Source organism: Coturnix japonica, chromosome Z (assembly GCF_054131305.1).
Source record: "Coturnix japonica strain WE chromosome Z, WE-NBRP24, whole genome shotgun sequence".
NCBI classification, from domain to species: Eukaryota; Metazoa; Chordata; class Aves; order Galliformes; family Phasianidae; genus Coturnix; species Coturnix japonica.
This window is the reverse complement of record NC_140702.1, coordinates 28,424,997-28,442,634: the sequence shown is the minus strand read 5'-3', so window position 1 is coordinate 28,442,634 and position 17,638 is coordinate 28,424,997. Positions and strand designations below refer to the sequence as shown.

At 38.6% G+C, this 17,638-nt stretch overlaps 1 protein-coding gene across 7 annotated transcripts in view; it reads right to left on the bottom strand.

Moving 5' to 3' along the window:
* Positions 1 to 17,638, bottom strand: part of RNF38 (ring finger protein 38) — an 89,279-nt gene that overhangs the window by 4,248 nt on the left and 67,393 nt on the right. For 3 of the 7 annotated variants that reach the window (XM_085528989.1, XM_085528993.1, XM_085528992.1), the window contains 9 exons: positions 15,648 to 15,841; positions 15,044 to 15,257; positions 13,149 to 13,316; positions 9,097 to 9,267; positions 6,851 to 7,012; positions 3,872 to 3,978; positions 2,240 to 2,324; positions 580 to 701; positions 188 to 287 (listed from right to left, as the gene is read on the bottom strand). In XM_085528989.1, coding sequence (XP_085385115.1) covers positions 188 to 287; positions 580 to 701; positions 2,240 to 2,324; positions 3,872 to 3,978; positions 6,851 to 7,012; positions 9,097 to 9,267; positions 13,149 to 13,316; positions 15,044 to 15,257; positions 15,648 to 15,841 — 1,323 coding nt within the window. Of the gene's footprint in view, positions 1 to 187; positions 288 to 579; positions 702 to 2,239; positions 2,325 to 3,871; positions 3,979 to 6,850; positions 7,013 to 9,096; positions 9,268 to 12,978; positions 13,024 to 13,148; positions 13,317 to 15,043; positions 15,258 to 15,647; positions 15,842 to 17,638 lie in introns of all 7 variants that reach the window. The other 4 variants (XM_085528986.1, XM_085528991.1, XM_085528987.1 and 1 more) reach the window with 3 other exon arrangements.

Genomic DNA, 17,638 nt, shown 5'->3' with positions numbered 1-17,638 from the left:
ACATAGGTATGTAGTTTTCTGAAGTCTGCTGGCATTTCTACTCTAAAAATTGAGAAAAATGAAATAAAAGGAAACGAACAGTAAAATAACAAGCAAATCCCAAAACAATAACCACTCCACCTCAAAACCCATACATAATGAATGCCCTCTAAAACTTCCCATTATTTTTTATTTTTATTTTTTTTACCTTAAGCCACTTATCGACACACTTGGCATGGAACTCGTGGTTACAGGGTAAGACTCTAAGTAGCTGCCTTGACTCAAAATCACACATGCACACCACGCACCTAAAAAAGACAGAAAAGTTCAAATGTATCTTCTATTTAAGAACACCAAACATAGTTCAAACACAACTCTGCTGATATAACTGCAGCACGATAGCTTCAACAGTTACCTGCATTTGTGTTTGAAGACGCACAGCGCAGCAACGTAAACTGTGAATGCTGAGTTTGTCTTTAATTAATAAAACTGCTTACAGATAATCACTGCTTTTAGTTCCTCTAGTGCAGCTGAGGCTGCAGTCTGAAGAAAATACAGCCAGATAAACTACGCAACTTTGAAAGAGATCTATGTACTTACAGTGTCTGTTCTGACTGGTGGTTGTTTGGATTGAACCTATAGGATGGGAGCTGTTCAATGTCCGCCTTCGTCAGTCCTCGTGGTTTGGCTTCTCCCAGACGTTCTGCCAAATTCAGCAAAGCCTGCAAAACATGGAAATTAGACACTTAAAAATTCACTGCTTAAACTCTGGTTCCATGAGATGTGGAGGTGCTGATACACAGCACCACATAACCAGGCTGCACAAATCGCCCTTCTATAAAGAAAGCTTTGGAACCTTAGCTCTCCCCTATATAAGATGACTGTATAGGAAGATTTGCCCATCATCCTCTTCCAAACATCTTTCTGAATTATGCAGGGTATTCCTTTGGGATTTCAAAATCTAGTATCAAAGTTCAAACTATTCCCGTGCTTGCATACACAGCTTGGTATGCATTGTGCTTCTCTAAGATCCTCTTCATCCCACTATAGAATTAATAGTGGGCGTAAGCAGAAAAAAAGAAGTCAACACACCTGCTTCCTAATAGTACACTATGAATCTGCTCCTGTGAGAGAAACACAAGAGTTCAGGAGATAGATTTTGATTCCCACCCCACACCTTTGGCTAGATGAATTGAGAGGTGGAGATTTTACATTCAATTGCAAAAACAAATTAATACCATTGAGGTTTAATTTTTTTTTCCCCAAATCTTAAGCTCCTTTTTCCATGAGTCAAATACAACAACGAAGAGTCTCTCATTGTAATTAATTTGCACTCTGTCATGTGTAACTTACACTCTTTTTTTTTTAAATGAAAAAAATAAAAGCTTGATGGAGAATGAATGCTTAACAAATTAAGACTTGGTGAAAGCTGCAAACCATTACTAATCACAGTCATTTCTAGTATTTTAAAACTAAGGGCCCAAAGTTTCCAAAACAAGATGATCACGCTTCTGAACTAGCACAGAAGTTACTACATTAATGCTTGCAGTTAAACTAGCAGTGGTGCGTTGCTGCTACAGTGAGCTCTTCAGAGGAGCAGAGGTGAAGAGATGCAAAATAAAAGAGTTTTCCCTTTCAAAAGTATCTGAAGAGAAGCCCAAGGGAACCCAGCAGTTCCAGAATCAACAAAGACATAACAGCTAGGACTGTTCCACAGCTATCCAGGATATTAAGGAGGGTTCTGCATCTGTAGATGTGAAATAATGTATACTCCTGATGGTAAAGAAGAAAAGGCAATAAAGCAGTTTTATAAATGCTGCATTTAAATCAATTAATCCTGTGATATTCTAATATTCTAAAAATATTAACACTATTCTGTATTCTAATATTCTAAAAATATTAACACTATTCTGTAGGTGTATGCAAGTAACTTCTCTTTTGAATGTGCTTTATTTTTGTTTTGACATTTAAAATCAATTACAATCCAAAAGAGGAAGAGTAACGCGAAGAACACAAAGACTGAACAAGTTGATGATTGATGTCTGGAAGGGTGGTTACTGGAGAAGAGAAACAAAAAGTAAAGCACTTCTAACATCTGCTACCACAAACAAATACAAAAGAATTGTTTCTGGATTTTGTCTTCACAGTTATTAAATTTATTTGAAAGCCAGAAACAAAATTGAAAACATAATTTATAATTCAATTTCATGTACTGCTTAAGCTAAAGCCACTCTTTAAACATAGTTGTTTTCATACCAACCTCATAGTTTTCCACCTCTCCATCTTCTACGTCCAGCTCAATGCTGAAAGCTCGTCCAACTGCAGGTGGAACTGGGAACATTGATCTACCACGAGAGCAGACAAAGTATAGGGCTCAGAATCTCACTGAAGGAAACAACAGAAACCTGTGGCACTGCCAAAGTCATCTTACTGATTCCCTTCAAAATTACATATTCTCAGAACTATTGGAAATCTTATGTCTGGTATCAATAACTTGTTCTTGAAGTGAAAGAATCAAGAAAGAATTTAGTTCTGCCACTTACTGATTCTGGCAGTGCTGCTTTGTAAACTGCATGCATTTCTTAAGTGATACTTAGAATAATACTTAACACTGTTATGAAAATGAGTCTCTTGATTATCACGCATTACGGAAAGCTAGTACTGATGAAGAATTCAAGCTCTGGATTTACATATTTTATTTAAGTGGATAAAATACAAGCAAAGATTGGGAACCCTACACTCAACTAACTCTCCACCACAGAATTTTTGTTTGCCCATAACATACAGTGAAGTTAACCAGGATTTGCTTGTGGATCAACATCCATACTGAAGGCAAACAAAAATTAACTCTCTCACATACTGTGGTGCTAGTCAAAGCAGAATCTCTTCAGACAGAGGCAAGAGTGAGCTATTCAGATTTTAAGTTAAACAAGCATCTTTAACCCCCAAGGTACTATTACGGGTCAAAACTTAATGCACACAAAAGTCACATATTCACAGCACTGACTTAACCATCATCAGGACAACTTCAATTGCTGGCACTGTGTGCTGTTAATGGCCAGGTAAGAAACTATGGCATCACAACCAGAATATGAGATAAAAAGATAACAGCTTCAATGCATCAGAATTCTGGTGTCATTTTCATGCCATATCTGAAACTGTGCAGAGAGAAACCTGGTGACAACATGACTGTCCCTCTGTCAACATTACCTCTGTCACCAAATAATCCTTCTTTCTTTGTTTCTTTTTCCCCCCAAAATGTCATTCTTATTTCCAAAGAAGGAATTTGTAAAGACGAGGTAAATCTAATTTCATACACCCAAAGTCTCTGAACGCAATACAGATAATACAGACTCCTAAATGTCACTTGTCTCAAATTTCCTATTTCTTTTCCAAAAATAGCTAATCAGAGGGGTAAAAGAAGCTCGAATGGTGTAACAGATTAGCAGCTCAACCAATTAAGAGTGAAACATAATCTTTAAATAAAAAGATGGGAGGATTCTGTTGAGAACAGAACCAAACTATTTTGAGTAAAGACCCTTAGGACTATACACTACAGTTTAACTATTAAATCTGTAGATGTATCCAAGAAGTAAGTTTTGAGCTATGTCAAACATCTTTATGATGTTTCTGACAGTCCAGAAAAAAGACACACCATGGGCACAAAACTACCCTGGACAACTGTACTTATATTTTCCCTTGCACAAGCCTGTATGTTATCCACAGCAGGTTGAGAATTTTACACAGGTATGGAGGTTTTCCTCCTTTCTGGTGCAACAGAATTATGCTTGCTTTCTATTAAGAGTCCAACTGCAAGTCTCTGTTGAGAGGTCTGGTTAACTCACATTACTTTGTAATAACCTACACGGAAGCAAATGCACTTTGAACTTACAGCACATAAGGTAGTAGGCTAGGATGGTACGGGTGTGGAGGTATTGGCTGCTGTGATCGGTATCTGCTGCGTCCTGTGAGTCTTCGAGGCATAAACGGTGGGTAAGGCTGCAAGAGAGAAGAAAATAAGCTTCCTCTGAAACCTCTGTAACTGACACTAGCGCGCAGCTCTGGGCTTCTGGGTATGGAAAAGAAAAAGGGAGGTACTGAGAGAGCAGACGGCCCCCGAGACGATGGACTGCAGTACCTCTTCTTTGAGGAGAGGTTGAGAGAGCTTTGACTGTTCAGACTGGAAAAGAAAGGATTTGGAGGGAGATTTCATCAACAGGTACAAATACCTGACGGGAAGATGCAAAAAAGGATGGAGCCAGGCTCTTTCTCAGTAGTGCCCAGTGCCAGTACATGAGGCAACTGGCACAATCTGGAACAGCACTTCTCCTCTGTGCAGGTAACAAGAAGCACTGGAACAGGCTGCCCAGAAACATTGTAGAGTCTCCTCCTCGGAGATCTTCAAAAGCCACCTGGACATGGTGCTGGACAAATAGCTCTAGGTGTCCTGGCATGAGGACAGGGGACTTGCCCAGAGGACCTCAAGGGGCCGTTTTCCAACCTCAACCACTTTGTTATCCTGTGATTCAGTACTTGGTTTTCCTAAGCAAACTGGAATCTGAATATGAAAACCCACTTTCAATGCAGCATCATTCAAAAAAGTCCAGCCATTCTGGATATTGATTACATCCAAAGAGCTTCAGCCTCTCCTAACAATTTGAAGCAAAAATTTCTATCAGTAATGGAATCATACCATGCCACGTGAAAAAGCAGTAAGATGGAGCAGAAATCCTTGCCAAGACATTTTCTGCACAGTTCACATATACACAGAGCTTTGGGAAGCAGGTAAGACCTGAACTACTGACTCTTTTGTACATAACAGTTCAGGTTTTAGGCTTGGTGCTATTATGCAGGCTTGTGTACAAGACAAAGAAAAATCCTTAAAAATACAAACAAAAAACAACAGTAACAAACCCCTTTAGAGGTCTGTAGCTGTCATCTTCAAAGATTCTTTCATTAACATAAGGTCATTACCTGGCAGGGACCATCACCACTATGCACTAATGGCAGAATCTCTGATCAGGATTTAAAGAAGCAGCAGTGTACAATTACAGATAAGATACAGCTATGCTATCTGCAGAGCATGTGTGTACAATTTTTGCATATGGACAATGCTTAAAGAGGCTCTCAAGCCTACAGCTTTAATTTCCAAGGATAAAACAAGGCTTTACTATTTTTCATTTGCATGCCAAGCCCTTCACTGAAGTACTTAAGTTTTCAGTATTATTTTTGTAACTCCTTGTTTTGCCCAAAGGAACTGGGACATAAATGACAGAAAATTCCCCATTTAATAACTTTCTTTTTCCCCCCCAGAAACAGTCAAGGTACTAAAAGTGTCTGTAAATTTTTAAAGCTGAAACTGATGAATTATTATTCCATTAATATTTGAAAGCCTTGAGGTATTTATTTCTTTGGAATAAAGAATACTCAAAATCTCTATTAACAAGTATTTATTCTTCCATGTTTGAACACACAAAAGCCCAACACCACCAATAACTCATCTAAAGACCCTTAGCTTTACAAGAGAAGTATACCTAATAGATAGCCACACTTTTACATTAGATTTTCATATTAACATGAACACAATGTGGAAAAACTGGGTCTTTTTCTTGAAAGAAAAGGCAGACAGAGTACACACCAGCTTTATAGCTCTGTGAATTCTGTGATCCAGAAATATCATTACAAAGTGCTATGTGTGCTCAGAGTAGCCATTCCATTATAATTTTAATATAACTAGAACATTAGTGATAGCTTAAAGAATATCAAGCTTTTCTTAAAAATCAATATTCTAAGATTTCTTAAGATCAAGATTACACACACCCTTATTTCACCACCTCAGCAGTATACAACCCAGAGTTAAAGCACCAGAGAAGAAAAATAACATGTAACCCGCATAAATGTGCTACTTTATTTGCTACCTATTTTTAAGGACTGAACTTTTTTTTTACTTCTCAGAAAAGGTGGTCAGGCACTGGAATGGACTGGCCAGGGAGGTGGTGGAGTCACCGACCCTGGGGGTGTTTCAAGGAACGACTGGATGTTGTGTTGAGGGACGTGGTTTAGTGGGAGCTATTGGTAATAGGTGAACGGTTGGACTGGATGATGTTTTTGGTCTTTTCCAACCTTGGTGATTCTGTGATTCTAACTTAGAAATGATAAAAACTTCAAAGATGTTTGTGAGTAAAATCCAAGCAACTTACAAAAGTTTTCTAAGTGTACTTGAAAACATATAGTGACTGCAAACTTAATGGGAAAACCATTCATGTTAACTATGGTGTGTGATTTCAAGGAGACTAATAAGTAAATGCTAGCTCTGTGTTCTGCTGTTGCAAGTCCTAAAATCTTATTTTCATTTAAAGGCTGAAGCACCACTGTGCCTCTAAAACTTTCTGACAAGTTGATGCATGGGTCAAATACTGAAAAAAAAATTAAAAATACTGAGTTACAGTATTTCTTCAACCATTACACACACGGGAAAGGCTTTTTCAACACAAAATCAAACCCAACAACCAAAGTGCACCACAAAGACCCAAGAGGTAGTAGAGATACTGGAAGCACAAATTTCATCTTGCGCCACATATGATTATTTTGTGCTCTTGCAGTTGCACTGCCTACAGTCCTAAAGAAAGTTGGCTTAAGAACACTCTATTTTTGTAATATATTATCACTTGTACTATGGAACTGATAGGTACAACTGCCTGTCTGTGTATTGCCTACTATTTTTAAAAATTCTAGTTTTTGTGACTTGTGTAAACTCAAAGTATGGAAAACAAATTAGCAAAACCATTTGCGACAATAGCACATACTACATATTTGAGCGCAAGACAGCTAACAGCATGACTGAAAATATAGCATGTAAAACAATACTTACAACGCCAAATGACATTTCTTGGTGTAGAGGATCATGAGTTAAGAACTGGAGAGGAGCTGAGGGAGGCAACGGTGGTGGATGTGCTGAGGGAGGATACGTAAAACCTCCTACAGGAAGATGTTCTCCAAGTAGTTCTACTTCATTTTCTATCCTCTGGAATGGCTAAAAAAAAAAATAATAAACAAATCCCAAAAATGTATACAGATTTGCTGCAATAATAGAGATGTAATATTTTCCCAATAAAGAACTGTAATCTCAGATGTATACTGAGCTGCTGTAGCCCATTTTACAGGATAAAAAAAAAAATATGAGTAAAACAATACTCACATTCACAGAATAACAGTGTGAGCAACTCCTGCATCATTAACATTACCAAAAAGCGAAGACAACACTACAGTTTTGGTATTAATTCAATTTTTCCAGCTAGTCATGCTAAATGACCAGGAATTTATGCCATCTAGCAAATACTGGAACAGCTGTAATTTCCTGTCTGTTGCATTTTGTAGGACAAATATTTGCTCTCTTTCTTGCCAGGCTGCTCTCATTTTACAACTATGCAAGAGGGAAAAAAAAAACCATACCAAAGACAAGAACTGAAATTGGTTTAGACATTCTGTAAAGAGGAGAGTGAGCACAGTGACTCCAGTGGTATTAAACTGTGAATGACACTGTAATCAAGCAAGTGCTTTCCTAAGAGGATAGTGCAAGCAGTCCTATCAAGAACAGACAATCCATGTGATTCCAGCTTAATACCATAATCTAGTCAATTATAGTACATCTACAACTGTGTAGAGAAGGACCTGAGTGTTCTGGTGGACAACAAGATGGACAGGAGCAGGCAGGTGAGACCTCATCACTCATCAATTTCCTGAAAGGAGACTGTAACTAAGTAGGAGTAGGCCTGCTGCCTCAGGTGACTTAAGATAATAGGTGACTTAGGAAAGATAACAGCCTTAAGTTGCATCAGGATAAGTTCAGGTTGAATATTAGGAAAAATTTCTTCACAGGAAAAGTGGTGAGGTATTGAAATGGGTTGCTCAGGGAGGTGACAGAATCACCACCTTCGGAGGTGTTCAAGAACCATGTGGATGTGGCACTGAGGGATGCGGTTAAGTGGGCATGGTGGCAATTGGCTGGTGGTTGGACAAGATGATCTTAATGGCCTTTTCCAGCCTTAATGATTCTATGATTTGAAGGTTACATGCCACCCACAAGGGGTGTGGAGTCTCTTTCTCTGGAGATGAAATTCAGTACTTGCATGAATGCTTTCCTGAGCAACCTTCTCTAGGGAACCTGCTTTAAATTGGGGTTGGACTAAATGATCTCCATAGGTCCCATTCAACCCCTAAAATTCTGATACGTATGGCTCAGCAGTTGCCAAGAAAAATCCAAGAGCTGTCACCATTTCATTAATGCATCCTTCTAATTCCAATGCTAAATTCCTCACTTAAGGAAGCTCATTTAAGAAATCCATCTTCTGGCAGCACAGCAACATTCTGTTTCCCTTTCATGTGGAACAAACTTTTCTCAAAGCACTACAATACCGCCTATCTGCCAGAGCTGAATGTGGGCAGCCAAATCCAGTCAATAACCTCAGAAAGCAACCCAAGCTAAAACTGAAGTTCACACATTTTCTGCAAGAACACGTTACAAAGACTACCACTGAAAACTGTATTTTTCTAGATGTTCTCCCATTACCTTAACAAAGCCACTCCTCAAATTCAGAGTCACATTTCCCTGTGTTTGCACAGTCGCTATTGCTAAGCCAAATCTGCTTAAACAAAAAAGCACCAATAACTTTTTCAAGTGAAAAAGAGAAGAAAGGAGAGACTATAGACTTCTGAGTATGTCTGGAAGCTCTAAGGTCATCATGTTTTAGTGAAAACGCTGTCCATTTAAAAATTAACTGAGAATTAACTGAGGGGAAGCATACAATGAAAGTAACTTCTCTATGGCTTCCTGAAAAAGAAGAATCTGAAGAAAGTGGTGAGGACATACATCCTTTTGACAAGAAGTAAAGGCTCAGGGAGAAACAGCATTGACAACAGCTGATGCATTCAAAAAGGAGCAGTGAATTTTAAAAATATTTGTTCATCCTCATGCTAAGTAATTAAGGGACGTGCTAAGGAAGCAACAGCACAAAATCCTGTTACTTTAAACAAAATCAGTTTCCTGAATTAGGTCAGTACTGCTTGCACCTTCAGCCACACCAGTTCTAAGGAGAGATGGGAAGAACTATTACTTACCGAACGTGACTGCTGTGCTTGGAAAGGAACAAACTGTCCTGGAGGAGGCAAGTGAGGAGGGTGATGCGGAGACAGATGAGGTGGGTGCAAAAGGAATGGGTCACTAGAAATAAGGGGTGGAAATGCTGCATACGGTACTGGTAGGTGCTGAACTGAGCATGCTTGAAGCATCTGAAACAAAATGAAAATGACATTATTTCTTTAGTCTCCAGCACAGAATACCTACAGAACAGTCCACGTTTATCATGGAAAGATATCATTAAAAGGAAGCATATTTCTTGACTTGTTGGAAAAACCTCCTATACACATAAATAATAACTGAAGTACACAATGACTAGTGTAGCACAGACTAAAACCATAGTGTCGTATCTCCTAGCATAAGGCAGCTTTTACTTCTTCAAGTCAATGGGAGATGGAATTTTCAATACTATCAGATGAACTCCTAAGTAAAGAGTAGGTATATATACCCTACTAACTCCTCACATGTTTTACCTTCAAAATGACATACCAAAACAAAGTATTCCAAACATTTAAAAGATGTAAATGTAGCTGAGGGACCGCCAGCCATCGCAATGTGCCTTAAAACATCTTTCTTAACTCAGTTCTCCACTTTGAGGGTAGTCTTTTGCTTTGAAGGAGACTGAGATACACTTACTTACTGCAGAAATAGCTTTTTCTCTCATCTTTGGAACAAATATACAACACAGAACTAATGAATGCACTGCAGGTGAGCAGGAATATGATTCCTGGAAGAGCTCAGTTTTACTTCCAATTCTAGATATGGAGGAGTATGAAAACCTACATTCTTTTTCCTGTTCTTTGATCTGTCATCAGAATGTCAGACATTTGTGCTAAATTTTTGCTCATTAAAAGAGCAATTCATAACACCCTTGTTAGCTGAAAACAACAGTATATTTGTTTTAAATAAATAGAAAAAAAAAGATGTTTATTAAGAGTTTTACATTTAAAATTCCACCAGCCTACCTGCAAGCCTATCAAATTTTACAAAGTAATGCAGGATGACTAGTTCTCATCTGTCACTGGTTTTGTCTTCTGTTACACAACACATACTGCGCATGCTGACTACAATAACAAAGTGGGAATGAGATCTAGTTTAAGATTAGGTTACATTTGTGAAGGTGGAATCATTGCCTCATTTACTGTAATCACCACCACACGTAAATCTTTATGCACTGAAACAGTAACAGATTAATTTGACACAGTATCTTTTAGATGCTGACTACCCTTCACCCGCAGTTACTACCTCGTTATTATAAAAAGTGTTTCTACTATTAAAATACAATTGTTACTGTATTTTACTCAACTGAAAACTGTTCCTTGAGGTAGTTGAAGCAAAATTAACATCACTACCTCTCTATAAAATAGGAAGTACATTTGGGGAACAGCTTAAAGTATGTTAGACTCCAAGATTTCATACAGTGAAGATAGTGTAGCTACTTGCAGTTAATGTGCTAGGCACAATCTGCACTAAGTCAGAGCCAACAAGGCTAAATGATCCTTTAAGAGAAAATAAACAAAACCTATTGTTTCTCCATTCAACTTTCTGAAAAACTTCTGCTGTTTGAACATATGATTCTACAGGTTTTAGAATCAGTGACTGTATTCCATAAGTGACATAACATTACTTTGTAGTTAAATATATGGCAAATGAGACAAATTTTGTTAAAGTGACTAAATTATACCAGGAAGTTCACAAGTGAAGTTGGAGAGTAAGGGAATGTGCTAGAGGGCAGGGCTGCCTCTCAGATGTACTTCTATAGGACAGAGAAAGTGGATGACAACAGCATCAAAGCAAAATATGAAGTCCAGCAATGGGACAAAAGAACCTGATGGAATAAGAGATTCAGAGACTGGCTTTGGAGTGGATATATAGGGAAAGAAATCCAGTCCTAGTGGGTAAGTCAAACAGGAGTACAACAAGGACAGTAGCATATTTTTGCAGTCAAGACAACTTGCCGCATACTGGGCTGCACTAGGAAAAGTATAGATAGTAAGTCAAGGTAGTGGACTCTGTCCCTGTCTGTCACTGCATCTTAGCACCTGCGCCTGATTCTGGCTTTCCCAATATCAAAACCAGACAATGACATGCAGGGATTAGTCTACTAATGGTAAGGACCCTGGGTCACTGCATAAAAGAAGCTGCGGAACTGGATTTGTTCTGCCTTAAGAAAACTAAGTAATAACACTACCACTGCCTTCCGCTATTTCATGAACAAGGATGAAGAGTTGCAACAACAAAAAAATTTCCATCTTGTTCTTCACTGCAAGGACTGTCTCAAAACACCAGAGCAGAGGTTCTGAACAGCTGTGAAATCTCCATCACTGGAAACAGGTGACTACCAAATGACCTCCAAGGTCACCTCCTAACTTACATTGTTTCCCAGTTCTATGACTTAATAGAAGAAAGTCTGTCTGCTGATGTTACATTATTTCTACCTTGATTAGTTCTTCATATGCAGCTGTACTGCATCTATTCTCTCAACACATACGATTAAGCGATGAACATGTGTTCTAAGCAACTTAGATAAATATTAATAATCCAACTCTTTATTTGTCTATATGCTTAAACAACAGCTGTACTGCTGAATTACAAAATACTTTGCAAACAGTACAGATAATGTAACTGTTCAAAGCAGAGTGTAAGGTTATTAATACTTATTGTTTGGATTCTCCTTAATCCCATTACAGCCTTAGACTCGCCTCCTCAGGCAATGTTGTTTTCTTGCTTTGCTGATTTTGATATCCAGCTATTGTTTCAATTGTTGAGTACTCACTCTGAGATAGCTTTCCCCTACACTAAATACACTACCAATAGAAGGAAAATGTTCTCTCTGTCTCAGGAATAGAAACTCACGTAAAAGATTTTCATCAGTTTGAAAGATTAAGGGAAATACTGCACATGTATTTCAAACTGGCAAGCAGTATGAGGCCTTGCTGTCTCTCAGGAGGATAAACGGCTTCTGGACAACCTGAATGCACACTACCCTTACACTTCAACAGGCAGCTTATGTGAAGAAAAAGGTGATCACAACAAAGGTTTTGTTCTGGTGCCACAGTCTTGTTTAAATCCTCTGGTCACAGAGCATGCAGTAGAGGAAAATATACGTGAAATATTGCTGGCAAATAAACAGCTGGCAGAGTCCGACGTACACATCCACATTACAAATGCATGTACCAAGTACATGTAGTTGGTGTGTATAATATTACAGATTTGTACTTCTAGAAAATGGTAAAACAATAAAAACCTGCAGTTCTTTCAGAAGGTTCCACAACTTCCATTTGTACAGTTGAAACTTCTTAGGGGCATCTCCTTTACTTCCTTAGGGCTAGAATCTGCTTGCACTTAGTGGGAACTTTCTACAGAATAACACAGCATGGAAATGCTATGAACTAGAACCTCTGGAATCATGCCTCTCTGAGTTGATACACGAACATTTCTAAGAAAACAAATCAGATTCTTTCAGTTTTAAAGGTGACAAATGTGAGTCAATCAAGGTACTTTATTTCACTCCCAGAAAGTCTAAGTGAGATACAGTTACTAAAGGATAATTTTGTTAGAGTATTTCCAGCTCAGCCTCTCAGCTTTTACTGATCTTAAAATTTCTCAGAAGAAAAGTGGTTTCAGACTATCAGACCTTCTTTGTGTATAATCAATCCATAAACAAGCTATCTGTAATTTTTTCTTGGTAAGCTGAATAGTAAAAACCATAGAATCGTTCTTCTAAAAACATGAAATAAGAAAAAAGCTCACATGGTGACATTAAATCATTAACCAGATTGCAGTTTGAATTAAAAGCCATCAAGACTTCATACTATAAACAGCCACACACTATAAAGATATTAGATAAGCAACATACATACGCTCACCAGTTCTAAGGTCCATGTTAATATGCCACTGCAATTCACCTCAGGGAAGAAAAAAAGAAGGGTATTTTTCAGTGCAATTAAAGCACATAAACAGTGAAGCTTCACGGTACCTGCCATTCCTCTGTCTAAAATTGAAGCTGGTTTAACTACAGAAGCCCACTTACTGGAGGAGGCACACTGCAAACTGGAAGGTGCTGCCCACTGAAAACCACTGAACACCCCGGGACCTGCTGTGTGCTGCAGGCAGGGATGTGCTGGCCTGTGCAAAGTGGTATCCCATGTGGAGCCATTGTTGTCACTGTGTATGAGACAGGAACTGTACCCTGATGGATCTGTAGCAAAATGAAAATAAGCAGTAGTAAGAACTAAAGTAGTTGTAAGCTCTTAACAGCATTGTACAGCATGCTGAGTAAATTAAAAAGCTTTTACCTATATGTTGGAAAAAAAAAACCAAACATTCATAATGAATGTTTAAAAAAAAGGCACATGCCTGTAATTCCTGTTCTTTCAAATACTCTTCTCAATGTACTACTCATTGATCAGAATTTCCTGGGCAGGGCAAAGAGGGATCTGTCAGTTTAAAAGGATTAAACTCTGAAGTTTGGGTTTGTTTGTTGTTGTTTTTTATTTTAATACTGAATAAGGAATCTCTGATTCTCTAGCAAAATTGCAAAGCATTATTGTCAGGAAGCACAGATTTACAAACAGTAATTATTTCTGGGCAGCTCATTCTTCATCCTTGTTCTGCTAAAGTAGAAACCATGCAAACAGCTCATTAAGAGGTGAGAATAACTAAACTAAAGGCTGCTGATTTACTGAACTGGTACCATGAAGTCAGAAGCATAGGTCAAAACAAGATCACCTAATGGAACTTAAAGGCTAAACCTGTACATCATGGTAGACAGAAACACCTCTCAGGAGAGAAGCTGAATTTAATCTGGTTCTAGCTCTGGTAGAAAAGTTAGGCAAACACTGTAATGCCAGCTGTGACTCAGAAATGCTCAAAATAAGAATAAAAAATAACCTCTTAAAATGGCTCTGTCTCTGAAGTATAAAATATCACCATAGAGGACCTCAGTGAGTCTGATCACAGATGCTGTCTTGGAAGCTACAGGCAGTCAAACAGAGCTTATGCAGGCTTGTCATAATGTAATCTTGCAATATAAAGCAAGAGCATGTTTTAACTTTTACGATAATGCAGCAAAGTTGTTCACCAGAATGTAAGGTTTTGAGATGGATAGCACGGTGTTTAGCTTCCACCCCTGCACTTGGCCTCTGTGGCTCTGCACACGTAATACAATTCATCAGTTGAATGCTGCTGCATGGAATGCGTCTTCAAGCAGGGTTGTTAAAAGTTGCATTCTATGTATGTGCAGTTTGAGAAGAGCATATCCAGACAAGCAGCTGATGATTATGTAGCATCCAAAGCACATCAACCGCAGCCTGCTGATCTGAACAACAAAAGACGACAACAGCTTCTTTTACATGTCTTCAGTCATAAACTCTGTGCCTGTTCCCATCTCCCACTCAGAAATTATTTGCTTTCTGGACCAACTGCAGATCTGTCTGTTTTTTCTTTTTTTTAATATGATTTAAGGAGGAGTTGATTAGGTTGGATGGCTGATTTGGTTATGTAACAACTCTATCATGAGATTTCTGCTGCTTTATAAGCAACCAATTACTGGCATTATGAATTCTACTTCTGAACAACATATTTCAATAATTTATAGATACCAATGCTAAGAAGAGATACTTCACGTGAAATAGAAATTTACTGTATCACATCTTAAAGAAGTTAAATTAACTTCAGAAGCATAAGAACTGTACTTGAAAGGCCTAGGCCAGAGGTGTACACCACTATGGAAATATATGCATAGGAAAGTTGTTAACTTCCAATCTTCTTTACGAAGACATTTTTTCCCTCCACTGCCTACTAGTGCTTTAAGTACCAAAAATAGCTCCCTCTGTAAAACAGAGTTTAGTATTATGTGACTTCCCTTGATACCTAACCTGGAAATGAAGGTATCTTGAATGTTTGTTTGTGCTCCAAACCTCTTACCTGGTCATGAATGTCAACCATCACTGCATTCTGCTGTGGTGGGTGAACAGCTGGGCATAACATACGAGGAGATACATTCGGTGGGCGAAAAGCTCGGGGCTCTTCTATTGCTTGCTGCTGTCCATAGGAGAGATGGTGATAGTTTTCATCCAGGCTAATGGAATTATGTCGAGACAGACGATCTCTCCTAGTTCTCTGACGTCGAACAGGAGGACTGCAAACACATTAAAAAGATTAGAGATTATATAAATGTTGCAAGCCAAAACCAAATGAAAATGAAGTTTCAAGATTTTTTTTTTTTTAAATGCCCAACAGGCCCAAGCTTTGGGCAATCCAAAACACAAACAGAGACTGGATGACGAGCAGAACGAAAGCAGGTCTGCAGAGAATGCTTGGATACTGGAGGACAAAAATCTTGACATGAGCCAGCAATGTACAACCACAGCCCAGAATAATTTATAGCTCAAACGAAACATTAAAATATTTAACACATGATCTAGTCAGAAATACTCAGGGTACTAAATACAGTGTCTAGTCTAGACACTCTTCTCTTGAACTGGAATGAAGAATCAAAAGTGTTTATCTGTCTATACAGCCTGTTTACCTCCTTCTGTTTCGTGCAGGTGTGTTGCATCGTTCCCCTGAGAAGTGGTGTTGGTTGGGCCGAGCCAAAGGAGGCTGCCTATTTGATGTCATATCCCATGGTCGCATTGGCGGTGACGAGGCTGGTGACGCCGTGGTGTAGTCAAAGACTGAATGGGAAAGGCGTTGCCGCTTGGGGCTGGGACCGTCTTCACTCTATGCCAGTGAAAAACAAACAAAATATCTGCAGATGAGTGAATTACATCCACGTTTCAAGATTACTTTGCAGCTGGCATTAGAAGGAAGCACTTACTGCAGACTAGACCAAAACAACTTCAAGTTAATCAACTGCAAGTAGTCATCTATTTATTACTCTTCTAACACAGTTTTGTGATAGCCCCCTAACTCATGAAGAATAACCAAATTATACATCAGAAACATGATTGTATCAAATGTTCTATCAAACCCATATTATCAGGAAAGAGATTAATATGAGGAATACAAGGTACACACCGCCCCTACACTCATGGGTTACAGAAGCATGAAAACATAAGCACGCCTTGTGCTGTGTTGCCTCCCTTTTTTGTGAAGGCCATTCTACCATGGTTAATCAGATATTTGTTTTGTCCCGCACCCCATTTTAATTCTGCTAGCTTAGCACACAGGTGCACGTTTTTGTACTTATTAGTATAAATTGTCATTGGGAAGTACTGATACATGGTCTAAAAAAACCAAACCAAAACGGCATAAAAAAATCACCAACCTGTCTATATCCTTCAATAAAATTCATCTAGTGCTACTTAACACCCAGTTTTCAATGTTAGTGATATGAAAGCCATTCACTTCCAAGTAACGTTCTCCCTGCTGCTCCTGAATACAACTCTCTCTCTTTTCCACTGTGTAACCATGCTACTGACTCTACTTAAATAGAGACAGATGCCATTCTTGTCAAAAGATCCCACAAATGCCCCAGAATCCAGTAGCAAAGGCAATAAAAGTTCCTTCCCAAGCTCCAACCTATTCTTCCATCAGAATTACAATGACACATTGTTGACAAATGATCAAAAATGCTCCACTCCAGAACCCTTGGTCTGAACACAGGAAAACTAAAAGCAACACAAGAGCTGCCATGCTGCGTCCTACCTTTGACCTCAAGCATCACAGACTTCTCTGACGCTAATCATGCATGTCAAGCCCTAATGCCTTGCTGCTCTCCAGCTTATTCACTAACACATTTCAGTCCCCCACAGCATTATTTCAATAAACTCAAACAACTCTTTATTCAGTTATAGAGTTCTGCAATTGGTTAACTGCAGAGAAAGTCTGCCAACCTACAAATTGGTATAGCTCTCACTTCAAATTATTTGAAGATTATGGCTTACTTTTGGTTCTCAGCTTTACAGGGCCCTACTTGTTTTCTAAATGCCACCAGTTCCTTTCTGTTAGGTTAGTAATGATATATACTTCGTTCTTGTGCTCTTTACAGTGCAAACACATTGTTTTGTAACTCTTAAGTTACATGCAGGAGTTCAAGAGAAAAGAGTTATTTTCCTTCACCTGACCATTATGATTAAATTTCACTTATTTCAGCCTCATGCTTTCAAATACTTTAAAACAAATCAGAGTTTCCCCACCACTAATGATGCAGGAAGAGAAAAAAAGAGAGGAAAAAAAAGTGAACACAAAGTGCACAGAGATGCACACTTTTAATTCTAAATTTTTATTTACTTTTAAAAGCATAGTTCCCCTGGAGAAACGGGCTGTATATACCTACATGTGCTGCACCTGTTTGTGAAAATAAAGCCAATTTCCAGGTTGAAGATTAGGTCAGGGAAATTTCAAAACAATATAAAGAACATTACAGAAGCTCTGGGGAGTAAGGCAACACCTTAAATCCCAAGGTGGGTTTTCTGCTTTCACATTTATCTATTAACGCCGTTCATGAGTTCTGCTGATGAGGAACCAACCAGCAGAACCTAACAAGCAACCAACGCAAACAAGGATACAGCTGGC